This window comes from Verticillium dahliae, genomic scaffold, assembly GCF_000150675.1.
Source record: "Verticillium dahliae VdLs.17 supercont1.16 genomic scaffold, whole genome shotgun sequence".
In the NCBI taxonomy this organism is placed as follows: Eukaryota; Fungi; Ascomycota; class Sordariomycetes; order Glomerellales; family Plectosphaerellaceae; genus Verticillium; species Verticillium dahliae.
The window spans coordinates 459495-487422 of NW_009276935.1; the positions used below are offsets into that span (position 1 = coordinate 459495).

Genomic DNA, 27928 nt, shown 5'->3' on the forward strand with positions numbered 1-27928 from the left:
CGAAGATGGCGGCCGCGCGACTCCGGGCCGTGCCGCCGGCGCGCGTCGCGCTGAAGACGGCGAGCTGGTAGGCTGTGTGGGCGGCGGTGGCGACGTGCGCGAGCCAGTCGTGCGCGTGGTGCGCCGCCCGCGCGCGGACGTGGCGGTCGAGGGCCGAGGCGGCGGCGTCGTGGTAGGCGAGGGCGCTGCGGACGTACGAGGCTGCGTCGGCCTCGGTCTGTGCGACGTGCACGGCGAGGTCGAGGGACGTCAGGGCGAACATGATGCGCAGGACGAAATCGTGGCGGAGGCCCTCGCGCGGCAGGACGGTCTGCATGAGCGGGTACTCTTCCGGGTGGCACGTCATGACGAGGTACGTGTGCGTCGACCAGCGGTGCATGAGCTCGAGCTCGAGCAGCCGGCGGGGTTCCGGCGAGGGCTGGAGCTCGGGCGACGACGAGAAGGACGTTTCGCTCGGCGACGGCACCCGCGACGCCTGCGGTGGTGAGAGGGACGACGACCCGCTGCTCTGGCTTGTCTCGGACGGCAGACCGACGGCCAGGCAGGACGAGGGGTCGAGGTGTGCGGGCGCGTCGAGGTGTGCGGGCGCGTCGAGCTGGGCCGCGGAGGCGGTCGGACTCTGGCCGTAGGAGCATGTCGTTTTTCGCACCACGCAGTTGGCACACGGCGGGCCTTGCTCGTCGCATTTGACGTGTCTTTTCTTGCAGTTGAGACATCCTCTGCGGGATTTCGAGTGCGTCTGCCGCTGTTTCATCGTCCTCTCTCTTCTCATGGTGCCTCGCTGTGCTCCTGTATACCTAGGTTCCTGACGGTAGTGGCTGCGCGGGACGAGGTGCTTTTCGAGTCGTGGGCCACTGTCTGTTGCTGGTGATGTGTCTCGTCTCCGTCGTCACTGGGCGTGAACAAACAGGCGGGGAACCAACTTGTGTCAAACCCTCAGTCCACCACCCGTGGGAAACTCCACAACGGGCATCGCGACTTTAATACAAGTCTCAGTCTCACTTCCTCTCGAGGTCCCCCTAACAATGCAAGTGAAGTCAAGCTCCATCACGTGCCATCACCTTGGGGGCGAATCAGGGGGCCTCAGCCCTACCGACTCACTCATCCGCCGTGCTGGCTCTGATGTTCGACTGCACGTTGACGACGTGGCTGTGCCAGCGGCATCCATCTGCTGTCTTTTCTTTTGGGAATACGCGGAGAAACAGCCAATGGCGGCTCCTCGTCTCCCATGCAGAGATCGACATGTCGGCCGGATTGCTTCGGTACGCCCGCCCGACTGGGTCTGCCCTCCGATGCACCTTCATCAACGGGTCCCGAACCCCCAACTGAACGCTTCGTCCTTTTCCTGTTGCTTCACACCAATTTTGCTTGCCGCCCGCTGCTTGGCCGTTCATGCCGTGCCGCTTGCAGACGAGCCCGACCAACGGTGTCACGGCCTCAGTCAGCGCCGTATGCCGGGTCGCGGGTGATTGGCCCGTGTCGAGTACGAAGGATCAGACTAACGAGCAGTGTCTTCGCTTGGGCGCACAGCTAGCGGCGCCCGAGTTGGCATTGTAAGTTATGTCCCTTCTCGATCACTAGGCAACACAAATCAAGCTTCGCGTGCAAGCCACCCGCTTCCTCGAGATGATCTGCCTCCCCCCCCCCCCCCCCCTCCACATGTTGACTGTTCCCTCCTTTCCGAGACAAGCCAAGCGGGACGGTGTAAGCACGACAGCTCACACTGCCCGCGCTCTCTAGCCCGCATGCGGGAGGGGGTGGGGGCGGAAACGCCTGGCGTCAACTTGTCAGTTTGACGTGTCAGTGCGAGGAACATGCCAGCTGGAGAAACCCCGCACTTGAATAGCCTTAGATCACACAGAGAGGTTGCCGGTATCATCCCCGCTGAGAATCCCGAAATTCAACAAAGCAACCTGCCTGCCCGGCTAGCTCAATCGGTAGAGCGTGAGACTCTTAATCTCAAGGTTGGGGGTTCGAGCCCCCCGTTGGGCTCAATTCCTGACGCTGCTTCATTGAAGCTCATCTTTTGTTTTCGGCCCGTTCATCTTTTGAGATCTTTTTGGGGAACCGTGATGTCAGACTTTTGTCTATGGGAACAGTCAGGGCTGCTGCCTAATGTCATAGTCTGAAAGAAGACTTGAGAATTCAAGTTGTTAAGCATGTGCGACCAAGTTCAAAAGACCCAAGATACACATCTATATAAAGAACTTTATCCTGCACCTGCCATCATATGCAAGTACATATTGATATTGCAACATACATGGAAAATGAGGCTCACTTTGTCTGTTCATTATGCTGCTAGGAGTAAATAGGCCAATCGCGCTCTGCCCAGGGCCTCAATCACTTGGGGAAGGCGCGTCTAAATCACATTCAAGAGGCCCATAGCCAACTTGAGAGTGCAAAGTAATAGTTTCCACCTCTTGTGATATGAATCTGTCTATCCGCACGCCTGGAAAAACTTTGCAACAACATCAGCCGCCCTAACTCAACTCTTCAACACGCATCACGATACCGTAACCTATAGCAGAGATCGACACCTCGTTTGTCAGAGCACTGAGCTACCATGGTTGTCATTTCACAAGACTTTTGATGGCTGCTCAGAAGCAGCTACGCCAACGCGGATTTCACTTACCCGAATCGATCATCCTGGATCGCAAGTTTCGCGCCATTTGGGTGGCACTGAAAGCCCACCCCCTCTGCGACGGATGGGTGCATGTGTCCGACGCCGACCTACTCAAACTCAAGGACTGGACCGCGTCGTGCCTCGACACCATCTTCGGGGCATGTATCAGCGTCATCGAGCCTCGTCTCGCCATCGACCACGGCGCTCCACTGCCGGACGAGTGGCTCGCGTGCCAAATCATTGACACCCTGGTTCAGACGGAGCCCAGGTGGAAGGTACTCAGCTTTTTCACAGACAATGCCAGTGATCCGAGCAATTTCGTTTGGTTTCTCTATATCTACATCGACGGTCGGGAGGCGTACATCAAGGATGGAAACAACGATCCTGGAAACTTGTCGAAATGCGAAGCAGCGCTTCTGTCGACTGTCGACAGACTCCTTTTGTTGTTCAAAGTACGTATTTGTACCTGACTTCTTCTCTTCACATTCTCATCTTTCTTGCAGCGCAGACAGGAAACCTATGACGCGTGGTGCAAGGCCACTTGCCCGCCCAGCCAGAGAGATGCATCCAGCAAAGCCGCTGCATCTCGCGGCAAGACCCAATGCAACGGGTTGACCCCTAACACAGATGCTCAGCCAAGCACTCGTGACGCAAACAGAAAAGGCGAGTCCGAGATTGAACGGCTGGATTCTGATGTCAAGCATGTGCAAAAACAGCTCCAAGAACTCAAGTCCACTGTGGAAACGCGCTTCGAACAAGTCGCTCTCAAAATCGACGCGCAAGCAGGGTTCGCCAAAGACGCCACGAATAGACAAGCGCTGACTACGTCGTCGAGTATCAATGAATTGACGGCGAAAAACAACGACGAGCTCAACTCAGTTGCTGCCGCTTGTTCGCAAATGACTAAAGCCATGACCACACTGATTGCCAAGCTCGATCGCCAGGAAGAGAAGATGGATGAATTCAAGACTCGAGCCAACGCTCGGGAGGGTAAAGCCTGCATCAGCAAGGAGACGCAAATATTGAAAGCTGCCATGGACAAGACGACTCAGACGACCGGGGCTGACATCGACGAGGAGAATCAAATCATCGATCTTGAGGAACATTTTCAGCGCGAGCTACAGAATGCAGCTGCAACACGGCAAGATTTTCAGCAAGTGTGCAAGACTGCCTCTCATTTTGGGCCTTCTCCAGCCGAGGACACTCACCGTTCGGTCCGGCACGATGTCTGCAGCAAGACGGATTTTCCCGAGAATCCTCCTCTTGTCGTGCTTTCTGCGAGCGTCGATTCTATCGAGAAAACGCAAGACCAGGCTACCCACACCAAAACTACTGTCGAAACAGTTCCTGCGAAAATTGCATCGGCCAAACCCCATACACCCGAAAAGCAAGATATGGCAATGAAACAAGAGAATGTGGCAGGTAAGTCACCTCTCTTGCCAGGCTTATTGCTCCTACCCGTGCTCACTGCCTTGCGTAGCTCTTGTAGACATCTCAGACAGCGCGCCAGAGCCACTTGACAAGGCCGTCCAGGATATCCTGGACCTGGAAAGTGAGTTGCGTGCGATTTCCTCCATCATCCTGCTGAACTGACATTCGCAACAGAGATCATGGCCTCGTTTTCTGTTTGAGGCGTCAACGAGTGGTACGTGTCAAAGGAGATTGTGTACAATTGGTGTGTGCTAGTGATTCGGCCTGCCAACGCTATCCTTGGCTGAATTTTGTAAGAATTCTTGACCTGGAATCATGGGGGTTGCTGCTCTCGTAGTCTCCTTCATCTACCTCTAGCGGCTCTTTCCCTAGAGGAGGCCTAAGCCATCAGCTTTCTCTAGAACAACAAGACTACCCTTTTATGACCTGCCCATACAGCCCATGATCTGGAAACCTTCCAAAGCCCGCCCAGACATGCCCATTACGGCCCCAGAAGCAACCCCGCCCTCTCCTCCTCCACCATCTCCAGCGTAGCCAAACACGCCTCGCCCCCAAACCGCTCCCTCAAAGCCCGCCGAAAAACACTCTCCCCCGGCCCCTCCACCGCCGCAAACAGCGTCAGACAAGACCGAACCTTCACCCAGTCCGTCTCCCCAAACAGCCTCACCACATCTCCCTCCTCGCAGGCCAAAACAGCCCCCACAGCCTCGCGCAGCCGCGGCCCGAGAACAGCGTGCTCGGCATAGCGGCGCGCCTCGTCGACGGACGCGAGGGCAAAGTAGCGGTTCAGCGCCGAGGCGCCGAGGCCCGCGAGCTGGGGGAAGACGAACCAGACCCAGTGGGACGTCTTGCGGCCGCTGCGGAGCTCGGCCATGGCTTTTTCGAAGACGGTCTGCGGCGGGGTTGCTCTTTTGTTGAAGGGGGCGGATTGGTTCTGGAGGAAGCGGTCGAGGGAGGATCTGTTGGATTCGGTGAGGATGGGGCTGGCTTGTCTGCTGGATCGGAGGTTTCTCATTTTGGTTTTTTTACGTGGGGTACTTGTTACTCTGGAGAATGCTGATTGAGATATTGTGAATGGTGTCTGCGCTGGTGTCTGCTGGTATATGGTGATTGAGTCGCGTCGCGTCCGTGTTGGGCTGCGTTGGGGTGGGGTTACGTCCTTGATATAGTACTTCGACTGGCAGGCACAAGGGGATGCTCTTCAAAGTCAGGACGTCTGTTCTCTCCCATGGCGAGAAAGTCGAATCATGACAGATGCGATTCGGCTGCCCTTTCTCGAAAAGGACATTCACCAGCGCCGGATTGAAGAAACATCAGCTCAGCGCTTGAGAGGTAAGGTAGCGGCATTCCACCCCAACATCTGTGTACAATATCAGCAGCTCCGACCCCGTCGCAATCTCGTCACCAAACCCAATCGCAAAACTCAGCACGAGCGATATGTAATCTAGTAATCATGTCTTATCGTATCCTCATACAGCTTTTAGGCAGAACCCGACGGCAAACAAGCGCAGAATCCCTTCCTCATGGTCCCAGCAGTTACACACTGATCCACCGCGCCATCCACGTCCTCGTCACCTCCTTTGCTTCGTCGACCAGTCCCAGGTCCAACAGCATCTGCACCGAGCCCCTCGTTGCGCTCTCCAGCGCGCTAAACACCCACGAGTGCGTGTAGCTCGTGTGCTCGCCGATGAAGACCGTGTTGAACTCGGTGTGGAAGAACGCCGGCAGGTACAGCTGCTGCTGCGGCACAATGGGCACGGCCCATGACCCGGCGTGGTGCTCGTCGTGCTCCCAGCAGTGCCTCTCCCAGTTGCCCGTCCAGTTCTCCTCGGCTGCGGGGCCGTGAATTTCCACCATGGCGCGCTGGATGTAGGCAATGTGCTCCTCGTCGGACATGGCGCAGGCGACCGTAGCGTCATACGAGGCGACGTACGACGCGAGCAGCACACCGGGGCCTGTGGAGTTGATGTCCCATGAAGGGTAGCAAATCTGGCCGATAAGGGGCACATTCACGCGACCGCAGCCGCCGATGATGGGGTGCTCAAGATGCTCCCAGAAGCGCGTCTTGTACTGGATGGCAACCTTGACAGAGCCGTCAAAGACGGTGCGGTCGATGGCGCGGCGCATGAGGCTCGAGTGAGGGGGCAGCTCCCAGAAGCGGAGAAGGTTGAAGGGTACACTGTTGAAGATGTAGTCAAATGATTCCCTGATGGATACAACTTCGCGGGGGTTGCTGCCGGTCGGGCGATACGAGATGGTCAGCGTTTTGTTGTCGGCGTGGTGCTTAACGCCGTGGACCTTGGCTCCGAATTGAATACGGTCCTTCACAATGGGGGCGAAAGCTTCTGGCATTCGGCTGAGCCCGCCCTTGATCGTCTTCCACTTCTTGGCCATGAAGTACACAGTCTCATATTCCCACATGGGCCACACGACCTGCGAAGGCGTTGCCTCATCTGTAACGTTGAGATCGGTGCCGATAACGTGGCGGAGGTATTCGACCTCGGAGAAATCAAACATGCCCTGCTCCACGGCCTGCTTGTGCGCTTGGAAAATGTTGGTAGCGTAGAACTTGATGCGCTCCGAGGTGAGTCCCTTGAAGTCGTCCAGCGCTTGTTGAGCTTCAGCAACAGCCGTGGCGTTGGAGTACTGAGCGGGTTCAAAGTAGGCAGGATTTGTCGCAATCTCGGTCCTGCCGGGGAATGTGCCATCAGGACGGCGCTTCGTAGTCGACACGGGCGTATTGGCGGCCGTTTGGATCCAGTCGATAAACTTGACTTGGAGCGAGTCGTTGCCTGCGTTCATCTTGTTGAGAACATCGGCGACCTGGTAGATCATACGCTGATCCATGATGGGGAATGTTTCATTGGTGGTAGGGTCAGTGATCTCGTCTGCAAAGCGCATGGGACCCAGTTCGTGGTATTGGCCATCGTCCGGGCTCGTGCCATTCAGGTAGCTCGTCAGCATGCGGCCTCCGATACGGTGGGAGGACTCGAGAATCTTCCAGTTGTGGATGCCGACAGAGTCGAGAATGAGCTGCGCAGGTCAGATGTAGTCTTCTTTTGGTATAGACGTGCTGGAAGCTTACTGCTGTGAACAGACCAGAGATTCCGGCTCCAAGAATGCCGAATTTCTTGTCCTTGACCTGCGCCACGAAGACTTCGTCCGGCTGCTTTTGCTGCAGGTACTCGACGCCATCAAACCAAGGTCCCATGGGGTCGGCGACGTCGGCAAAACTCAGCCTGCGACGGACCATGCGTTTCTTAGCCCGCAGCTCTTGCGACTGCCCTGCGAGCTGTCCGTCCACGAAGGCGTAGAGGCATCCATCAGGAACGTTCGAGGGTGCCACCCAAACAAACTTGGTCGGCCTCTGCGCTTGCCAGTCGACGTGTCGTTTAGCATGAGGGTGTTTGCCAACGTGCGTTCGGCCAACCTGGTGATGGGCTGTGTCGAGCGATGTCATATCGCAGTTGCCGTAAGCGATCGTAAGCTCACCGTCGACATCATCATTGTAAGATACATTGATGTTATGAGCACCGCCATGCTCTACCTCAAACGGGCCCTGAAACGTGATAGAGCGTCGAGATGTGCTTTCAGCGGCGGAGAGCGTTATGAGAGGGGCCGCGAGGGCCAAGGACAGCAACCGGTGAGCCATTATCTGGAATTGAATGCACATATGAAGAAGTCTCACCGTCAACAACACCACCGTTACACGATGGCTTTTATACACCGACTTGATGATTTTAGTCGGCCCCCTCCGACTACGGCGAATAATACAGCGGGCTTGAATGCATCGCTTCGTGCTGGCGGCAATTGCCACACTTCGGCCGACGATAGGGATCAAGGCCCAGATACCGGCGATCTTCCCGGCATTTCCAAGTACGGGCATGTAACCGTGCTTGGCAGCGCAGCATCCCCGCCGCTGCCCCCGACCATGTCGAGGTACCCCTCCTGGAACCTTGTCGTGCCTGAGTCATGAATCGTTTTTCTGTGCTGCTTCTAGACAAAAAAGCGTTGTTTAATAACATGAGGGCACCTTGATGGATGATCAAGATCTTCGCTGGAGGGCGGAAGGGGTTCGTGATCGGAAAAGTCAAGATGCTGCGCCCCGGCTCTAGAAGCTGTTCACCACGATCGTAGGCATGGTTTGTGGCGAAGAAACCGGTCAATCTCACGAGTTGGCGGGAGATTTTGAGGCCTCAGATGTCTTTTTAGGTATGATTGAGCACAAAATAAGAGGCTCTGGAATTGATGAAGAACCTCAACACTCAGTACTAGTGCCAAAGCTCGTCGCGCGGGTCAGGCCACCGGAGTTTACGACGGCCCATTCGGCTGATGTTATTCCGCTCAGTGGGCGGTTGAGGAGGCGGGAAAGTCTAAGCTCTATCCAAGCCGGGGTAGGACTTGAAAATTTGATCATTGATGTCACGTCGCTTAGGTGGCGGGGCGAAGTCGAAGACTACGGCGCTGACTGATGCTGAAACGATGGTAAACAAACTTGTCCGAGTCTTCGACCTACGGACGGGCTACTGGAGCTCTTCGTGGATGACTTGCGTTCATGTGAACACGCAAATACTGATCTGGTCGGTGATCCTTTGCATTTAAGTTTACATCGAACATGATGATCGTCTGGCCGCTCGTAGTTACTAGCGCTCAGTTAAATGTAAGGTTAATTTTGAGGTAGAATGGAGGTGCCAAAAGGGTGCTCCAACACGTGCGCCATGCGCGACCTAGCTTGCCCGGAGCCGTGGCCATGGCGTTGGAAGTATGGTACTCTTGATTACTGCAGGGAACCTGCGTAATGCCGGGACATCGGATGGGATCTGCGTTTCAGGTAGAAGTTGGCAGTATTTCCCGGCATCCTCTCTCTGATTTGGGCGCTTGGGCAGGTTTGTGAAGCCATCCATTGAATGCAACCGATCAACTGGGCAATCGAGGGCAGTCGAGACTGGCCTTGTTCTGAATTGTGTATGAGCGGTATTCGTTGCATCAATATTCATCAATGCACTGGTGCCAAGTATATCAGGTCGCACTGCTCAGCGGCATAGCTGAGTTTGGTGGTTGGAATTCCCTTTCGCATCTGAAGACTGAGGGGCTCGGTCTTGGGACTTCGTCGTAGCTGGGGAATTCGTTTGCCGTGACATACAGAGTCTCAGACATTAAGCCACTGCCACGAGGCCAACGGATGCAGTTGCTATGGGCATCGAACGAGGCGTTCTTCGGCAATCATCGAGAACAAGTCTTGGTTGTCGCGAGCCCGCGATTAGACTCAGGAAGGATTTGATCTAAAAACATGATGGGTGCGACCTTGCTATCACCATTTACTTGAAGCAAGTCAGTCCCCATGATGAATGATGCGCCATTGCTCGGCTTGACATACTGGGATGGAGGCTGATACGTTGACGAAGGACATGGTTGTGGGCTGCATGGTGGTCGGCCTCGCGGATCAGGTATGATGGCAGATCTTGAACGATAAAGATCGCGGGGAGTCGGCGAAGGCTGGAGAAATCCGCGTCGAGAATCACATGCCAATTGCATGAAGAGTGAGGTGATCTTCAGGGTCTCAGCTGTCGACGACCTCCTCGCTTTCGCCTGATCGGTGCACGGGCCATGGATGGGAGGCGAAGAACGATGTGCAGGGAAGAGCTCAGCGGGTAGGCTGTTGACGTGGAGATAAGGTAGCAAGCGGGTTGCAAAAAAAATGAGACGTACCAGATCCACCCTGGGCTCAAGGATGTGCAGACGTGGCTCGAGACGGAGAGCGACTTTAAAGGCGGAATGAGATGGGCTGTAGAGGACTTGATTGTGCTGCATGGTTCATTGTGCTGCATGGTTCATTGTGCTACATGGCTGAATTACTACCAAATAATAGCTCATCTTCTTTCACATCAACTGTTTCATGTTTGACACTGCCATCAACCTGTGCCTGGGCAAGCCTGGCTGGTTAGGATGCTGCTCAGGTGTCCTCTGCCCCAGAGCACCAAGTCTAGGCCTATTATGGCTGTGTGCAACTGCCTGCTAGGGAACTAGGCACCTAAGGCGCTACCTACCAAGGCAGGCACCTGCTCTGCTTTCAGTGGTCAGGGCATTTCACAGCACTCAGGCCTGCGTCCCCTTCAGGCTCCCTGCCAGCTTAATCAGCACGGCACCCATGCACAGACCACTCACCGCCGTGCCCTCTGGCGACAGGCAGACAGCTTGATCGACTCGACGAAAGCTCGCTCCTACTCAAGCTCCAACCTGTCCACATCACCAAAACCTCAACCACCTCCCTCCCTCCTCCCACAACGACGACCCGCCATGTCGAACTACTACAACCCTCCACCAAACCAAGGCTACGGCGCCGGTCCCTCTGCCGGCGCCGGCGCCCAGAACCTCCAATTCTACCCCTCCTCCTACGGCCCCGGCGTCCAGGGCCAGGGGAACCAGCAGGCTTCATACGGATACGGCGCCCAGCCGGGCGGCCAGTTTGGCGGCGCGGGCTCGCCTGGGTTCGGCGGCGGATTCGGCGCCGCGGCAGGCGTGTCGGGACGCATGGGCGAGCAGGGCGGTCTGCGCACCGGCTGGCTCGCCGCCTTTTCGACCGAGGGGTACGACGGCGAGCCGCCGCTGCTGGAGGAGCTGGGCGTCAACTTTAAGCACATCCAGACCAAGGTGCGTCTGCTCCTGCCTTTTACCGTGCCTCTTTGTCTCGCTCTGTACCTCGCCAGACCATGCTAACACCCCCCAGACCCTCGCCGTCCTCAACCCCTTCCGCCGCATCGACCAGCACATCATGGACGACTCGGACCTCGCAGGCCCCATCCTCGCCTTCTTCCTCTTCGGCACCTTCCTGCTCTTCTCCGGCAAGATCCACTTTGGCTTCATCTACGGCCTCGCCGCCCTCGGCTCCGTCTCGCTGCACCTCATCCTCTCCCTCATGACGCCCACCGAGCTGGGCCCCCACGAAGCCGACTCCCACACCCACCCCTCCGCCGCACCCTACCCCGGCAGCAGCAGCGTCGGCGTCGTGCCGGGCGGTGCCCCAGGCGTCAGCAGCAGCAGCAGCGGCAGCATCCCAGGCAAGCCCGGCCACTTCTCGACGACGCTGACCTTTGCGCGCTCGAGCTCCATCCTCGGCTACTGCCTGCTGCCGCTCGTCGCGACGAGCCTTCTCGGCATCCTCATGCCCATGGACACGCCGCTCGGCATCGTCATCACGAGCGCCGCCATCCTGTGGTGCACCTACGCCGCGTCCGGCATGTTCGTCGCCATCGGCCGCATGATGAGCATGCGCCTGCTCATCGCCTACCCGCTCGCCCTCTTCTACGTCGGCTTCGGCATCATGGGCGTCTTCAGCTCGCGCGGGAGCACCCTTGCTGCGGCGGCGGCGGGGCTGAAGGCGTAGGCTTTTCGGGGACGAGACGCAGACGCGCGAGGCGAGATGGGAGCAGCAAGCTGGCGGACACAAAAGGGGGGGGACACGAAATTGGGCGCCGGGCTTGGGCTGGAACATGGCGTACCTGGCCGCATGGCGATGCGTGGATGCTGCTGCTGTCATGGGATGTATACCACAGGTCGTCATGCTTGATGCGAAATTCAAACTGAATTACAGCGGCTCCAGTCTGCACGTTTCCCAGCCGACAGTAACAAGCAGTGTCTGGTTTTCGTTCCAGATGATGATACGAAGAAGTAAAATCTTAAGCATCAATGTGGCGCCAGGTATGAAGCAAGGACATGAAGCAGGTGGTTGAAATACTCTAAGATTATAAACACAAAATGCCGCCCAGACGTTAGGTGCCGTCCCGGCACAGAGCCGCTGCCGCTCGAAAACGGTGCCCTGGGTGAACGGCAGCGGCGCGAAGTTCCCAAAAAAACCACAATATACAGATTTTCGAATAAAACCCCCTTCCATCCCAGGGCTGACACGCCTTGGCTTCCCATCTTCCATCTGTCGTACATCGTCACATCCACGTGGAGCTCCTCGTGAGCCCGCATCGACCGCCGACGGGTGATATCTCGTCTTCCACGGCCAGAGCCGTCTTGTCCCGTCCAAGTTTGCTAGCCACCAGGTTTACGCAGACTCGGCTGGCACACCGCACAGGATGGAGAACTGGCCACCCGCGCCGGCAGACACGAGCTTCTGCCCGCGGACGGCCGTGTTGTCGATGAGCGTGGGCGCCTCGACGTCTTCAATGGTGCCCTGGCCCGTCTGGTAGTTGGACGAGAAGCCCCACGAGTAGGCTTTGCCGTCCTTGGTGATAGCAAAGTTGTTGTCGGTGCCGGCGGCGACGCGGACGACTCCTTCAGGGGCTGCGCATCGTTAGCACGCGTTGCAAGAAGACGCGCGAAAGGGGAAGCTTGCAAGAAGACGCGCGAAAGGGGAAGCAAAACTTACAAGGAACAACCGTGGGCACGGCCAAAATGCGAGCATTGTTGCTCTCGTCGCGGATGAGGTCGTCCTCGGACACGGCGCTCTCGGCGAAACCAACCTGGAAGCCGTCGAAGCGGCCCCACGTCAGGAGCTTGCCGTCTTCGGTACAGGCCAGGGAGTGGTGCTGACCACCGGCAATGTCCACAATCTTGTGCTCCTCAAGAGAGTCGACAATCGTGGGACGCAGGATGACGGCGTCATCCTCGCCAGCGCCCTCGCGGATGCCCGTCTCGGCAAAGTTGTTGAGACCCCAGGCGTAGACGCGGCCCTTGGTGTCGAGGGCGAAGCTGTGGTACTGTCCGCAGGCAATCTTCTCAATGTTCTTCTTGGGGATGCCCATGCCCTGGGGCACGAGGGAGGACATCTTGTTGCGCTCGATGATGCGGCGGCCGAGCTGGTTCTGCTGGCCGCAGCCCCAGGCGAGGACGTTGCCCTTGTTCTCCAGGGCGAGGATATGGTTGGAGCCGGCGGCGAGAGCCTTGATCGACTTGAGCTCGGGGATGTACAGCGGTGTCATCTGGATCTTGATGTCTTGGTTGAAGCCGAGGATACCGTCGCTGGACTGTTTGTCTTATTGTTAGTCAAGTTACACTGTACGGACAGATCCCAAACTTACGCGGAAGGTACCCCATCCATAGACGCGACCGTCTTCGGTCAGAGCAAAGGTGGCGCTGTCGCTGGCGACGACCTGGACGAACTTGGCGTCGGGCGCAAAATGTTCGGCAGACACGGCGGTGGGAGTAGACTCGCGGGGGTTGACACCGGAATCATCGTCCTCGTCGTCCGACCCAGAGTCGCTGGCCTGGTCCGCATCACGGAGGCCACCGTCCCAGTTGGTGTCGCGTCCGAGGGCGCCCTGGTCGTTGACACCCCAGGTGAGGATCTTGTTGTCGTGGGTCAGGGCCGCAACGTGCATGCCACCGCAGGCAATCTGGACAACGCCGACGGGCGTGCGGGCGAGGTTGTGGTTGATGCGAGGACGCTTCACGTCAATGGGCTTCTTGCCGTCGTGCTTCTTGCTGCCGAGACCGAGCTCGCCAGAGGAGCCCTCGCCAAAGACGTACACGTCGAGCAGGGTCGTAGGGGCATCGTTGATCTTGCGGCCGACCGTGTGCGGGTGCTTGGGGGGAGCGGCAGGCTTGGGCTGAGGCTTGGGCTTGGCCTCCTTCTTGGGCTTGACGGGCTTCTTGGTCTTCTTGCTGTCAGACTCGTCATCGGTCGGCTCCTCGGTGGCCTTGCGCTTGCTCGCAGCCTTGGGCGCGGCCTTGGTGACGGCGGCCTTCTTCGGCGCGGCCTTCTTGGGCTCGGCCTTCTTGGGCTCGGCCTTCTTAGGAGCCTCCTTCTCGGGCTCCGACTCGGAAGCGCTCTCGACATCACTCTTGAGTGTAGCGGCCTTCTTCGTGGCCTTTTTGGCAACAGGAGCAGCAGCAGCCGCCTTTTTGGCAACAGGAGCAGCAGCCGCCTTCTTGGCAGGAGCAGGAGCAGCAGCAGCCTTGGTCTTGGTAGTCGTGGCAGTCGTCTTCTTCACGGCAGCCACCTTCTTGACCGGCTCCTTGGTCGTCTTGGCCTTCTTCGTCTTGGGGACGTCCTCGGCGGACTCGCCGTCGGTGGCCTCGTCGTCAGCCTTGCGCTTCTTGGACGCGGCCAAAGTGCCGTTGACGGCGGGCTTGGGCGCGGCGGCAGCCTTCTTGGTTGTCGTCGCCTTGGGGGCGGGCTTGGCGGTGGCGGCAGCGGCCTTCTTGGGCGCCGCGGCCTTGGTCGTTGCCTTGGGAGCCATGGTGGTGTTTGATGGAGTGGTGGGTGTAGGGTTGGAAGGGAGAGAGGCGCCGGGCGAGTCGTGTTGGAGAGACGCGTGAGGCAGGTGCGGTTGTGGCGTTGTTTTGTGATGGGAGCGAGATGCGACGCAGGTACTTACTCGGTGCTAATGGCGCGGTACGTAGCTAGCAGGGAAGACTTTTTCGAGTCGTGTCGAGACTTTTTCGAGTCGTGTCGAGACGTGTTCAAGTCAGTCGAGCGATCTGCCCGGGGACTCGGGGAGGGTATAGGTGGGTATGGGTATGGTTTTGGACGTGGCGATCAAATATGCAGCTCGCGACGCGTAGAAAAGGCTGGGGAGTATCGGTCAGGAATCCAGCGCAACGATTCGATGGAGATCTGCAGAGGATGAAGAGGGCGATGAGCAAGCCGTGGCTAGGTAGTCGAGACAGAGCAGGCACCCGGTAGTAGTCTTGTGCGAATCCAATATGGTGCGAGGAGGCGCGCGGGATTCGTCGAGGAACAAAGGCTTGCGATGGGAAGCACAATGGAATCCGAAAGCTGCAGGAGAAGGGGGAGATGCCGAGGCCGCACAAAGAACTGCGTCGACACGAGCAGAAGAATCGCTTGATGAGAAGAAGGCGAATACAACAAGACGTCGTAGACTGACGGATGGCAAGGGGGGGGATAGTGGGAAGGTGGTTGTGCGAAGAAAAATGTCGTGCGACGCGCGAATGAGTCGGGAAATAATAGACCAGGTAGGTACTGCTGCTGCTGCTGCTGCAAAACGGAAGCTTCGCTGCGTCGTGACGGAGCTTGCTTCCCAAGCTTAGAAATTCAGACACGCCTCTAGTCCGTATCGGGTCTGGCGTGTCGCTGCCTACAGGGGGAGCTCGTGCCATTGGTTCGAATGAGGTGGGCAGCGTAGCTCTTCATTGGGTTGAAGAGGGCTCCGCTGCTGAGTTTGGGACAGGGTGAGATCGGTGAAGAGGGTGACCTCGGTCTGCACAGCACACCGGGGGCTCCTCAGCGTCACAATCCGCACACAGGAGACCTGACAATCGTCTTGGGCATGACTGCAGCACCGGGCACGCTGCAGGTTGGGTGCTCGGTGCTGCAAGGGCCCATCACTCTAGGACTGCTGAGATGGTCGAGGGAATCTCTAACAATCAGTCAAGCGTAACAATCAGTCAAGCGTACTATCAGTCAAGCGTACAATCAGTCAAACGGAAGAGGGACCACAGCATGCACAATCCATCCACGTGTTCCACATTGAGTTGCTCGAATACCGCGGTCTGCGATGTCCAAAAACGTCCACCAAGCCGTGACCGCCTCGCCTCGGCCACGGACGGCCCATGCTCGAGCCCCACACAACGATTCGGCACAAAATCAGTCCTGCTTCCGCGGTGCCTTGGCGCCATCGCCTCCCACGAGCAAGCCCGTCACGCCAGTCACGGCCTCGGCCAGCATGCCGGCGTAAAAAGACCCGTTGAGCAGCGCCAGCATGTAGTAGTCGCGCGGCAGGCTCTGGACGAGGACGTAGACGCCCGTGGCGCCCAAGGCCGCGACGCCGGCGGCGAAGACGGGGGCCCAGGACGGGCCCGGTCACGCGGCGCTGACCTCCTGGCTGCCGATGAGGAGGCCCATGATCTGCAGCGTCAGGGCGACGGGGACGACGAGGATGAGCGACTCGTTGCCGGCGACGAGGGTGTCGAAGTCGCCGTAGGCCACGCCGGCGATGACGGCGTAGGCGACGGCGCTCACGAGGAGGGACGCGGCGAGGGTGCCCTGGGAGAACGTGTCCACGGGCGCAGGGCGCGGGGCAGCGCGGCCGGCGGGACGTTGGGCGGCGGGAGACGACATGGCGGCAGTGAGGGCGCGCTGTCGTGGGAGGTTGCAGTGTGATGGCGGGGAGGAGCGCTGGGTTGAGGGGTGCGTGTGAAGTTTTTCTGAGGCGTATCGCGAGCTCTTGGACACAGCCTCCTTCCCGTTCCGACAAGGGGCTGGAAACGATCCGACTGGTCTGGAGACGACTGGTCTCAGTCGACAGGTCTGGAGTCGACTGGCCTGGAGCCTTCACAGTGTGTATTAGCCAGTTGCACTTTAGCGGTCACTATTCGTGTTCGCAACATGGTCTGCTGGGAGGCAAGTATGGCGCAATTGTTGCTTCCGGCGTGACGTTATGATTCCTTTTTGAATGTAATTGTGACGCGAGTGTATTGCTACTTGGCTGCCCTGTCACCCGGCATTTTTACAGGTAGGTGTACCATGCTGGTGAAGTCTGCCACGACTGAGTGGAAGTGAAAGGGTCCATTGTCAGAAATTGAGGCTCAACCTTGGTCGAACAAGTATCATTTTCGGTCCAGTGGTATCTATCGCAGCTCTCCCGGCCGCTCCAATGACCCGCCAAGAAACCCAAAACCCAAAACCCAAAACGCCAATGGAAGCCCGAGCAACCCTAACCCAGGCCTTCGTCCACCGCACCCAAACTCCATGAATCACAAGCCACAGTCCATCCTGCCAGCCGAGACGAAAAAGCATCTACCGCTTCGTGGTAAAGTCAGTCTCGTGCTCCGAAGGGTCCCACGCGCCGTCGGCGGCCTTCTCGCAGGTGCACGCGTCGGCGGAGCGGCGGCCGCAGCTGCACGTCTCGCCGGCGGGGTTGGCGTTCTCGGTGCTGGCGCGGTCGCAGTTGCAGCCGCCGGCGGGGCGGGCGCGGCACGAGCAGCGGGCGCCTGAGATGGCGTTCTCCGAGGCCGACTTGTCGCACGTGCAGTGCAGGGCCGACTGCTTGCCGCAGGAGCACTTGGCTTGCTGGGCTGGAGGGGGAATCAGTATGTGGCGTGAGAGGGCGGGTGGTGGTGGGTGAGCTTACCGCAGACGCAGGAGGCGGACTTGCCGCAGCAGGTGGAGGACTTGTCGATGGCCATTGTGGTGGCGGGTGGGTAGTGAGTGGAGAGGGAGTTGTGATGGTTGAGTCCGATGGTACTGAGGGATGACTGCTGAATGAAGATGGCGAATGTTGTGCTCGGAGCTGGCTTGAAGGTTATATACCATCAAGCGTCCATGGACGAAGACGTCACGAGTGTCACAGCAAAGGATCGCTGACCTTTGTCCGTCCGTCATCAAACGTATGCTGATTGGCTGCTGACCATTTTCAGCCAATGAGCGTTCGCCTATTTACAATCTCTCCGGACGCAACACGCCACTACGGGGAACATGGTTCGACTCGGCCGTTCCGAAGGGAGGCGGAAGGTCTCGCTGGTCATGCGAACTTTGGCCAGGGATGCCTGTTGCCTTTTGAATTCCGATCCGGATGAGCATGTCCGCTTCTTATCCTCATGTGGTGACCTTTGTCATCAGAGCCCTCTACCATATGTCTTGCTATTTTATTCCTCCATTTCGACTACCAGGAAATTGTAACAAGAAACATAACTGGGAGCATGAACAGTGGGCACTGCCATCCAAGCTGCGCCGGCGTCCTTCTCCATATCTTGCGGGGCAATCTGCCGTGTCCCGGACGGTCATGCCGGCCCTGCTCCGGAGAGCGGCTTGCAAAGCTGGCGGGCGGGCTTTGTGACGATGCTCCACACCAGGCCAAGCAAGAGCTTCCTTGCCAAGCAAGCGCTTCCTTGCCCAATGCCCCGCGGATACCAACCTGCCTGTCACATCATCAACATGAACACTGCGTCGACTGACCCAACAGGCCAATTGACTCGACTCTTCCCCGCAGCCTCCCAGGGGGCATACTTATGATTCGCTGCCGTGACGCCGGGACCTATGAATACTGCATCATGACACCACAAGCACACGGCATGCCAACAGCCTTTATGGATCGCCAATCATTGCCCGTATTAGAAGAGAAAGTGAGGCTTCAGGGCAGCAGCATGCATTAGTGAAATTGCGGGCCGCGGCCGTCGTGCTTCCGGACCGTGGTGATTGACCGGTCTCGACTGCGATATGCAGCTGGTGAGCCAGGCTGCGGATGCAGTCTTGGCAGCCATTGTTGTCAATGCCTATTTGGCCAGCCTGATCCACCAACCTGCGGCCGCCCTCTGGCCTGCGCCTACGCTGTAGTAGGCCTCTGTTGATTGGAGATGTAGCAAAGGCCAAGCCATCTGCGCGTGTCATGTCGGCCACTGCTGCACGGATGCCCAACACGGTGCACCTCTCGTGCAGATATAAGACTGCATGGTAATCAGTGATCCTCTCAACAAACGAGCTCACAGCACCACCAACCCAGCCATCCAGACATCATGGCGAAAGACGTGAGCAGCAACGAACTCGCGCCGGAGTCCGAGCTCACGCCTCCGCCTGTAACGCTCCTGACCCCCGACGCCCACAAGCTCACGCAGAAGATGGACCAAGACACAGGGCCCGTGACATCGTAGGCGAAACTCACCCTTTTCTTCTCTCCACGCTCAGCACCCCCAGCTAACCTCTCGGGAGTCCGTACATGGGCGCGCAAGTCCAGGTATACTTCCGCAGCGGCCTGCCCTTCCACATCCCCCGCGTGCTGTGGAAAAAGGCCCGCGTCAAGACATTCTACAGCAGTGCCGACCAGAACTACCACCTCCCCGCCGTGCCCGACGAGGCCGGCCACGTGCTGATCCACTACCTCGTCACCGGCACCTACCAGACCCTCAAGACGCCAACGGGGCCGAGCAGCCTCGAGGTCGCCGTCTACGTCTACACGACGGCGCTCTCGTGCCGGCTCCCCGCCCTCGCCGCCCTCGCCAGGGCGCGCATCGCCCGCTTCGCCGACGCCCTGGCCAGCCCGGCGCAGGTGCTGCGCGTCGTCAGCGAGGGCGCCAGGCTGCTGGCGCGCGAGGACCCGTGGCTCGTCGGCTTCGTGGCGGCGCACGTGCGGCGCGTCCTGGAGGAGGCGCGCGCGCCCGGCGAGGACGAGGTGCTGCGGTGTTTTGGGCCGCTCGATGCGTTTTCTGCCATGCTGGTGCGGGGCATGATTCAGATCTGCGCCGCGGCTGTGTCGTGCGGGGAGCCCGTCGTGGCGACGCCGGAGCCTCGGGAGGAGAAGGTGTCTTCTGCGCACGGGTCTCTCGAGCTGGAGCAGCGACCTTTGGAGGCTGAGGGTGTTCTGGACGATCCACCCGCGCCGGAGCCGGAGCCGGATGTGATGCCCGAAGACGAACCTGCGGTGGAGCCCGAGTGGACGCTTGAGCCAGAGCCAGAGCCCGAGCCCGCCCCTCCGAAGGCGGAGACGATGCCGGTTGAAGAGCCCGAGTGGACGCTTGAGCCCGAGCCCGAGCCCGAGCCCGCCCCCTGCGGAGGCTATACCGGAGCCAGCCTCGGAAAGTGGCACGTCGGCAACGTGGGGCCAAAGCCAGAAGAAGAAGCCGAAGAAAAAGCCGAAGAAAAAGGGGCTGTTGTAAGTCGTTGTGCGAGACCTCTGCACGGCACGCTGCAGAAGGATTGCGACGCAGCAGAAGGAATTGCCAAAACCATCAAAATCACCTTGATTTCATGACCAGCGGCCCAGAATAGCAGGGCAAAGGAGGTGACAGAATACCAGAGCACCGGTGCATTGTAGAAATACCACGCTGGTATCCGCTGTCTGCGATTCGCAAATCGGTTTCGCCAGTACCCAAATCTGAACCGTATCGCATGGCCTCCTTCCGCCAGAAAGTGAGTGGCATGCACAAACGTTCATTGCATCATGATAGGCAAGACGCGTTTGAATACCCCCGACAATTTAACCAACTGGTGCTTCCTGGCTCTATCGAGCAGATTGAGTTGCGTGCACGCGCACAGCGAACAGCATTTGCACTCAAGCACGCCTAGCGAAAGCTTGGCATTGGTTTCAGCAGGCCACGATCAACACTTGTTCCCTGCCGCTCGGCGATTTCAGGCCATGACGCGCTCATCTCCACGGACTATTCAAGACGGCTGAGTCCCGCGGCGCTGCTTTGGCCACCTAGGGAGGAACAGCAACGGCCGAGTGCGACGCAGCGGGAAGTGCACGCTGCGTGCTGCTGCGCCTGTCGGACCCCTTGCGGAGGTCTCGTAGCAGGACATCTGGCGACTTTGCCGCATGCAGACAGATTAGCCGTCCGACGAGTGACCGTGACGGAGTGGACAGCGATGCAATGCCTTTCGTGAGACAGAGCTGATCTGATGAGGAGGGCATCGGCGTGCGTGGTGGTGACAAAGCGTCGCTCGTGGCCAGTGGGTTAGATGAATTCGACCAAACTCCACGGCGTGCTGCCGAGTCCGATAGGCCCGGGCAGGATTGCCAAGGATGACTTTGTGATTGCTCGTATCGAAATCTCAGATTGAGACATCTGGTCTCCACTGGGCGTTCTCATCTTGGCCTTGACGCGGCATGGCGCAACAAAGGTCAGTCGAATGGACTGCCCGTGTCCCGCCTGTCTTCTGTCTCCATCAGGGACCACGGCTCGGGGAAACAGACGTCGAGCAGCACGCCATGGCTCCCTTCCGCGTTGACAGCCACAACCGTCATCCCGTGCTGGCGTCCAGGTCCAGGTCCAGGCCCGCACGAGGACAACACGCAACCACAACGGGTCTTCGGCCAAAGGGCTCCTGTTCTGGGGTGGTACGGCAGACGGCCGGCGAATGAAATGAGAGTGTGTGTGTTGACATGTGGCCATTCATAGGTGCCGGAGAATCGCACGGAGTAATACGAGTAGGGGTTGGTTGCAAAGGAAGAGGGAAAAAAAAAAATAAAGAAAAATGAAGAACAAACAAATTAGACGCCCACCATCCATCCGGGTGGGTTTCTGGCCGGTGGGTTTTGATCGCGTCTAGTGGGTTCATGGCCTTCAAGCCTTTTCCCCTTTCATTCAAGGTGGAGCGTGACGTCCTGGTATTCAGCACTCAAACAGGGCGAAGGCGGTGGGGCTCAGGTCGCCGCTAGCCGGCTGACGAGGGAGGGAGGGGGGTTCAATCTGGGGTTGCATCCGGAGGTAAGAGACGCTTCGGCCGGGCCTTTGCCGATTCCAGCTACCGCACCTCGTGGTTTTGTGCATGCTGAGTGGCATGTTCGTGTTGGGGTGCATTGGCGGCGGGGATTTTCCATCAGAGTTCAGAACAAAGACGGAGCAATGCCTTTGCGGACCGGCAGAGGACGAGACGACGAGCAACGAAGGCTTCGTTGACCATTCGGCGAGAAGCGGTGGAATCATGTAGAGTGGTAGTCGGAGTTTGGCGGTGAAGGGCTTGCAAGATAAGGTTGGCACAACGCGCCTGGTGTGTCTGTCTGCGCCATGGATATCCCGATGCCAGAATGGACAGTACACGTGTCTGTCTCTCGATCCTCGCCTTGTGCCCTCAGCAATTGGTCGATGAAGGGATGTGTTCCGGGCTCGAAAAGAAAACAAACGTGGTAGCGGGGATGACTCAGAATGACTGCAAAACATGTCGCTCCGTGGCGGAAGGGAGAGGGATCAACCTCGATGTACGTAGTTCCATCCTACTACGTACATAGGTACTGTATGCGAGCATTACTCATGCAACCGCTCTGCAGCCGCGTGCTGGAGTCAGTCCTGGCAGTGGTCCCAGTTGCCAGTCCACTTCAGTTGTCAATATTCAGTTGCCTTGCCTACGTCCCCCCAGTGCCTAGCAACTTTTTGCGAGCGACCAGGTCGTACATGTACGTACAGGGGGTCCAGATTCCGCGTTATGGTCTTGGCATCAGCAGTGGGGCGGGCGCCGTGGACCGTGGACCGTGGACCGTGGACCGTGCCGTGGACCTCGGCGTGCCAAAGCTGGCATCGTCCCGCCGGATGACTCGACCTCGATGCTGTGCAGCTGCTAAGGTGGGTGATCGGGAAGGGGGGGTTCATCGAAGATGGGTACCTGCCTACCTACATGCTAGGTAGGTACCTGGGTTGGTGCCAAGCCTGGGTTTTTACCGATGATGGGTTTTCGCCTGACAGTACGATGTTGTGTGCTCGACCGTGCCAAGTCATTCACAGCACGCAGAGTAAAATGATGACAACATAAGAATGGCCAGACGCGTGTTTGATCAACCACAGACGATGCGCAAATCGCCAAAACCCAGATCTGAACCCTATCGCATGGCCTGCACATGGCCTGCTTGACGGGATAGGTACCTAGGTAGGTAAGCAGGCAAGCAAGCAAGGTAGGTACTGTATACTCTGTAATTGCAGGCACACAGAGTTGACCCCCAGACCCGCTCCACCCCACTACCCGATGCCAGTTCAAGCACTGGTGCCTGCTCCGGCCTGCTCAAACGGTTGATCAAGCCCACGCTAGAAAGCTACAACAGGCACGGAACCCACCCGTCCCCCAGTTCGTGGCTCCGGGAGACTGATCCCACGGGCTTAAGCTCCAGGGAATGACCTCTCAAATCTGTGCTGGATTGGTAATCTTTTCCCTCTCCCACGGTCTGGAGATCATCGCTTCGTTCCCATTGTTTGGGAAGAGCCCACGCCCTGTCCTCCTGCCTGCCCAGTCCGACCGTCCTGCCAAGGCAACTAGGTAGACCTTTCCCATCGTTTAAAGATTTCGGGGGTCCCTGCCTTTTTCTTCCCCCCCCCCCTCCGCCTTCCTGTCCTGGTCTATCAAGGCTTTTGCTCCCCTCCCTCACTTTTCTTGGTAAAGGTAGTCGAGGGTTTGTAGCACCATCCCGAGAGCAAAGCGTGTCGACAAACCGCACGACGACGCTACTCGTCTCCTCGACAGACGACTGCCACTATCCTTTCTCTATTTGTTCATTAATCATCCAAGTCCGCCTGCTGCACAGCAAACTTCCTCCTCTTTCCGTCCTTTTAATCAGATCAGCCCGTCCTTCGAACGCGGCTCGATCACCACAAGTCGTCTCTGACGTCCCGCAACACTACGTATCCTGACGATTCACACCGCTATCACCACAATGGCCGACAAAGCTTTCGAAAAGGCCGAAGAGGCTGCTGTTGACGGCCAGAACCTGAACACCGCCGAGCACGCTGTTGCCGGCACCAACGCCATCCCCGATGAAAAGTCCGCTCTCAAGGACGACAAGTCGTCCGTCTCCACCGCCAACGACCCGGAAAATGCCCGCGAGGAGGCTCGTCGCAAGAACCCCGATGGATTCACCAACCTCCACCGCGGCATCTCGGTCGAGCAGGCCGAAGCCGACTTTGCTGAGCTCCAGCGCGAGCTCTCGGGCGTCTCACGAGCCAGCCGTGTGAACAGCCGCAGAAAGTCACACGGTGACGCCGAAAAGGCCATTGAGGCCGCATCCTCCTCCGACACGGAGAACGAGCAGTTTGACCTCGAGGGTGCCCTGCGCGGCGGTCTGGACGCCGAGCGCGAGGCCGGCATTCGACCCAAGCACATCGGCGTCATCTGGGACGGCCTGACCGTCAAGGGCATTGGTGGCACGACCAACTACGTCCAGACCTTCCCCAACGCCGTCATCAACTTCTTCGACTACGTCACCCCCGTCATGAGCCTGCTCGGCTTGGGCAAGAAGGGCGTCGAGGCCACCCTGCTCGACAACTTCCGTGGCGTCTGCGAGCCCGGCGAGATGGTTCTCGTCCTGGGCAAGCCCGGCTCCGGCTGCACCACCTTCCTCAAGACCATCGCCAACCAGCGTTACGGCTACACTGGCGTCACCGGCGATGTCAGCTACGGCCCCTTCACCGCCAAGGAGTTCAAGCAGTACCGTGGCGAGGCTGTCTACAACCAGGAGGACGACATCCACCACTCGACGCTGACCGTCGAGCAGACCCTCGGCTTCGCTCTCGACACCAAGGCCCCCAACAAGCGCCCCGGCGGCATGACCAAGAACGCCTACAAGGAGGCTGTCATCACTACCTTGCTCAAGATGTTCAACATTGAGCACACGCGAAACACTGTCGTCGGTGACGCCTTTGTCCGCGGTGTGTCTGGTGGCGAGAGGAAGCGTGTCTCCATCGCCGAGATGATGATCACCAACGCTTGCGTCCTGTCCTGGGACAACAGCACCCGTGGTCTGGACGCCTCCACCGCTCTGGACTTTGTCAAGTCGCTGCGCGTGCAGACCAACCTCTACAAGACGAGCACCTTTGTCTCGCTGTACCAGGCTTCGGAGAATATCTACAACCTCTTCGACAAGGTCATGGTCATCGACGGTGGACAGCAGGTCTTCTTTGGCCCCATCGCCGAAGCTCGCGGCTATTTCGAGGGGCTGGGCTTCAACCCCCGCCCTCGCCAGACAACCCCCGACTACCTCACTGGTTGCACCGACGAGTTTGAGAGGGAATACACCCCCGGCCGTTCTCCCGAGAACGCACCCCACGACCCCAAGACACTCGTCGAGGCCTTCAAGGCGTCCAACTTCCAGAAGCTCGTCAACAGCGACATGGACCGTTTCAAGGCCAACATTGCCGCAGAGACGGAACGCCACGAAAATTTCCGCGTTGCCGTTGCCGAGGCGAAGCGTGGTTCGTCCAAGCGCTCCGTCTACGCCGTCGGTTTCCACCTCCAGGTCTGGGCCCTCATGAAGCGCCAGTTCCTCTTGAAGCTGCAGGACCGCCTGCTGCTCACCATCTCCTGGATCCGCTCCATCGTCATCGCTATTGTTCTCGGTACCCTCTTCTACGACCTCGGCGCCACGTCTGCCAGTGCTTTCAGCAAGGGTGGCCTCATCTTCATCTCTCTCTTGTTCAACGCATTCCAGGCTTTCTCCGAACTGGCCGGCACCATGACTGGTCGTGCCATTGTCAACAAGCACAAGGCGTACGCCTTCCACCGCCCCTCAGCCCTTTGGATTGCCCAGATCATCGTCGACCAGGCATTTGCAGCAAGCCAGATCATGGTTTTCTCGATCATCGTCTACTTCATGACTGGTCTCGTGCGTGACGCTGGCGCTTTCTTCACCTTTTATCTGATGATTCTCTCCGGCAACATCGCCATGACGCTATTCTTCCGTATTCTCGGCTGCATCAGCCCCGATTTCGACTACGCCATCAAGTTCGCCGTTACCCTCATCACCTTCTTCGTCGTGACCTCTGGCTACATCATCCAGTACCAGTCCATCCCCGAGTGGATCCGCTGGATCTACTGGATCAACGCCCTCGGCTTGGCCTTTGGCGCCCTGATGGAGAACGAATTCAGCCGCATCGACCTCACTTGCTCTGCCGAGTCGCTGATCCCCTCAGGTCCTGGATACGACGACATCAACCACCAGGTTTGCACGCTCGCTGGTTCTACCCCCGGCACCACCCTTGTCGATGGCTCCCAGTACATTGCGCAGGGCTTCTCCTACTACAAGGGTGACATGTGGCGCAACTTTGGCGTCATCGTCGCTCTCATCGTCGGATTCCTCATCCTCAATGTTCTTCTCGGCGAAATTGTCAACTTTGGCGCTGGCGGTAACTCGGCCAAGGTGTACCAGAAGCCCAACGCGGAGCGCAAGAAGCTCAACGAGGCGCTTCTTGCTAAGCGCGAAGCGAAACGCCAGGGCCAGAAGGGAGCTGCTGAGAGTTCCGATGACCTGTCTATCAAGTCGGAGAGCATCCTGACCTGGGAGAACCTCACTTACGATGTCCCTGTCCCTGGTGGCGAGCGGAGGCTTCTGAACAATGTTTTCGGTTACGTCAAGCCCGGGCAGCTGACCGCTCTCATGGGCGCGTCTGGTGCCGGCAAGACAACTCTTCTCGACGTGCTCGCTTCGCGCAAGAACATTGGTGTCATTGGCGGTGACGTTCTCGTCGACGGCTCCAAGCCGGGCAAGCAGTTCCAGCGCAGCACCTCGTATGCCGAGCAGCTTGATCTCCACGACCCCTCCCAGACTGTTCGCGAGGCCCTTCGGTTCTCGGCCCAGCTTCGCCAGCCCTATGAGACTCCTCAAGAAGAGCGTTTCACCTATGTTGAAGAGATTATCGCCCTTCTTGAGATGGAGACCATTGCCGACTGCATCATCGGTACCCCTGAGTTCGGTCTTACTGTCGAGCAGCGTAAGCGCGTCACCATTGGTGTCGAGCTTGCCGCCAAGCCCGAGTTGCTTCTCTTCCTCGACGAGCCTACGTCTGGCCTTGACTCTCAGAGCGCCTACAATATTGTGCGCTTCCTGAAGAAGCTCGCCTCTGCTGGCCAAGCCATTCTCTGCACCATCCACCAGCCCAACGCCGCACTCTTTGAGAACTTTGACCGCTTGCTGCTTCTGCAGCGCGGTGGCCGCACCGTCTACTTTGGCGACATTGGCCGTGACGCCGAGGTCCTTCGTTCGTACCTCAAGAGCCACGGCGCCGTGGCCAAGCCCACTGACAACGTTGCCGAGTTCATGCTCGAGGCCATCGGTGCCGGTTCGGCGCCGCGTGTTGGATCTCGCGATTGGGCCGATATCTGGGAGGACAGCGCCGAGCTCGCCAACGTCAAGGACACCATCTCGCAGATGCGCAGCTCCCGACAGGCGGCAGCCAAGGAGCACAACCCTGACCTCGAGAAGGAGTACGCGAGCCCGCAGCTGCACCAGCTCAAGATTGTCATTCACCGCATGAACCTCTCTTTCTGGCGCAGCCCCAACTACATCTTCACCCGTCTCTTCAACCACATTGTCGTTGCGCTGCTCACTGGTCTGACGTACCTCGACCTCGACAACTCGCGCTCCAGCCTGCAGTACAAGGTCTTCGTCATGTTCCAGGTCACGGTTCTTCCTGCTTTGATCATTTCGCAGGTCGAGGTCATGTATCACATCAAGCGCGCCATCTTCTTCCGTGAGAGCAGCTCCAAGATGTACAACCCGACCACTTTCGCCGCGAGTATCGTCCTCGCCGAGATGCCCTACAGCATCATGTGCGCCGTTGCCTTCTTCGTTTTGATTTACTTCCTGCCCGGATTCCAGGTCGAGCCTTCGCGTGCCGGCTACCAGTTCCTCATGATCCTCATCACCGAGCTCTTCTCCGTCACGCTCGGCCAGATGCTCGCGTCTCTGACTCCTTCGGCCTTCATCTCGTCGCAGTTCGACCCCTTTATCATGATCACCTTTGCTCTGTTCTGCGGTGTCGCTGTCCCGCCCCCGCAGATGCCCGCCTTTTGGCGCGCCTGGCTGTACCAGCTCGACCCCTTCACGCGCCTCATCGGCGGCATGGTCACGACGGCCCTGCACGAGCTCGAGGTCATTTGCAAGGGCGCCGAGCTCAACCCGTTCAATGCGCCCAGCGGCCAGAACTGTGGCGAGTACATGTCCGACTTTTTCGCCAACGGCGGCGCGGGCTACATTGTCGACAACTCGACGTCGGAGTGTCAGTACTGCGCGTTTGAGGTTGGCGACGAGTTCTACACGCCGCTCGGATTTGGTTTCGACAAGCGGTGGAGAGACATGGGCATCTTCCTGGCGTTCTTCGCGAGCAACATCGTGATTATATTCCTGGGTGTAAGTTGCGCCCCTATCCCGTCTTCTTCGCGACAGACTTTGTGAAACTTGATGCTAATTCTTATGCAGGCTCGATTCTTGAACTTTAACAGGCGGTAAACTGCCGCGGCATATCTTGGGATAGACAGGGCTATAGATAAAATGCATCAAGCATTGGAACAATGTTCGTAATGAAATAGTAGTAATGGATCGGCTCTGTGTTGGCAGAAAGGTGTCGACTTGAATGGCTGCAAGATGCTGGTTGACCATGATCTGATATTCGCCTCGTCCAATTCACCCCGTGTCAGCGCCAATTCGTTCGTATGGTAGCCGTCAACCGATGTATGATCACTGCAGATGCTGATCCCCCACATCAGCAATCGAACCC

At 58.3% G+C, this 27928-nt stretch overlaps 10 protein-coding genes and 1 non-coding gene across 11 annotated transcripts in view; 5 read left to right on the top strand and 6 right to left on the bottom strand.

Annotated features, from left to right (window-relative positions):
- VDAG_07333 (uncharacterized protein) overlaps positions 1-772 on the bottom strand; it is a gene marked incomplete at both ends in the record, with an annotated part of 1690 nt that extends 918 nt beyond the window's left edge. The window contains one exon of the mRNA XM_009656238.1: positions 22-772. Coding sequence (XP_009654533.1) covers positions 22-772 — 751 coding nt within the window. The remainder of the gene's footprint in view (positions 1-21) is intronic.
- Positions 773-1919: 1147 nt separating this feature from the next.
- VDAG_20206 lies at positions 1920-1992 on the top strand. Its single transcript has one exon. It is a non-coding gene; the product is annotated as a tRNA-Lys (tRNA).
- A 597-nt stretch (positions 1993-2589) lies between these two features.
- Positions 2590-4254, top strand: VDAG_07334 (uncharacterized protein; the record flags this gene model as incomplete). The annotated part of the gene is made up of 4 exons (XM_009656239.1): positions 2590-3075; positions 3127-4045; positions 4104-4175; positions 4229-4254. 4 exons carry the CDS (start codon positions 2590-2592, stop codon positions 4252-4254), a joined length of 1503 nt encoding a protein of 500 aa, XP_009654534.1.
- A 281-nt stretch (positions 4255-4535) lies between these two features.
- On the bottom strand, positions 4536-4928 carry VDAG_07335 (uncharacterized protein; the record flags this gene model as incomplete). Its single annotated transcript, XM_009656240.1, has 1 exon — positions 4536-4928. One exon carries the CDS (start codon positions 4926-4928, stop codon positions 4536-4538), a length of 393 nt encoding a protein of 130 aa, XP_009654535.1.
- Positions 4929-5590: 662 nt separating this feature from the next.
- VDAG_07336 (L-amino-acid oxidase) lies at positions 5591-7706 on the bottom strand (the record flags this gene model as incomplete). Its single annotated transcript, XM_009656241.1, has 2 exons — positions 5591-7087; positions 7140-7706. The coding sequence occupies 2 exons, from the start codon at positions 7704-7706 to the stop codon at positions 5591-5593; spliced, it is 2064 nt and encodes a 687-aa protein (XP_009654536.1).
- Positions 7707-10351: 2645 nt separating this feature from the next.
- VDAG_07337 (transport protein yip1) lies at positions 10352-11438 on the top strand (the record flags this gene model as incomplete). Its single annotated transcript, XM_009656242.1, has 2 exons — positions 10352-10705; positions 10782-11438. 2 exons carry the CDS (start codon positions 10352-10354, stop codon positions 11436-11438), a joined length of 1011 nt encoding a protein of 336 aa, XP_009654537.1.
- Positions 11439-12104: 666 nt separating this feature from the next.
- On the bottom strand, positions 12105-14241 carry VDAG_07338 (RCC1 domain-containing protein; the record flags this gene model as incomplete). The annotated part of the gene is made up of 3 exons (XM_009656243.1): positions 12105-12343; positions 12429-13026; positions 13081-14241. 3 exons carry the CDS (start codon positions 14239-14241, stop codon positions 12105-12107), a joined length of 1998 nt encoding a protein of 665 aa, XP_009654538.1.
- A 1367-nt stretch (positions 14242-15608) lies between these two features.
- Positions 15609-16082, bottom strand: VDAG_07339 (uncharacterized protein; the record flags this gene model as incomplete). The annotated part of the gene is made up of 2 exons (XM_009656244.1): positions 15609-15746; positions 15840-16082. 2 exons carry the CDS (start codon positions 16080-16082, stop codon positions 15609-15611), a joined length of 381 nt encoding a protein of 126 aa, XP_009654539.1.
- A 475-nt stretch (positions 16083-16557) lies between these two features.
- On the bottom strand, positions 16558-17208 carry VDAG_07340 (uncharacterized protein). The gene is made up of 2 exons (XM_009656245.1): positions 17095-17208; positions 16558-17038 (listed from the first exon to the last, which is right to left on the bottom strand). Exons 1-2 carry the CDS (start codon positions 17147-17149, stop codon positions 16761-16763), a joined length of 333 nt encoding a protein of 110 aa, XP_009654540.1. The 5' UTR covers positions 17150-17208; the 3' UTR covers positions 16558-16760.
- A 1267-nt stretch (positions 17209-18475) lies between these two features.
- Positions 18476-19707, top strand: VDAG_07341 (uncharacterized protein; the record flags this gene model as incomplete). Its single annotated transcript, XM_009656246.1, has 2 exons — positions 18476-18606; positions 18669-19707. The coding sequence occupies 2 exons, from the start codon at positions 18476-18478 to the stop codon at positions 19705-19707; spliced, it is 1170 nt and encodes a 389-aa protein (XP_009654541.1).
- Positions 19708-23094: 3387 nt separating this feature from the next.
- On the top strand, positions 23095-27660 carry VDAG_07342 (brefeldin A resistance protein; the record flags this gene model as incomplete). Its single annotated transcript, XM_009656247.1, has 2 exons — positions 23095-27561; positions 27631-27660. 2 exons carry the CDS (start codon positions 23095-23097, stop codon positions 27658-27660), a joined length of 4497 nt encoding a protein of 1498 aa, XP_009654542.1.
- Between the last annotated feature and the right edge of the window lie 268 nt (positions 27661-27928).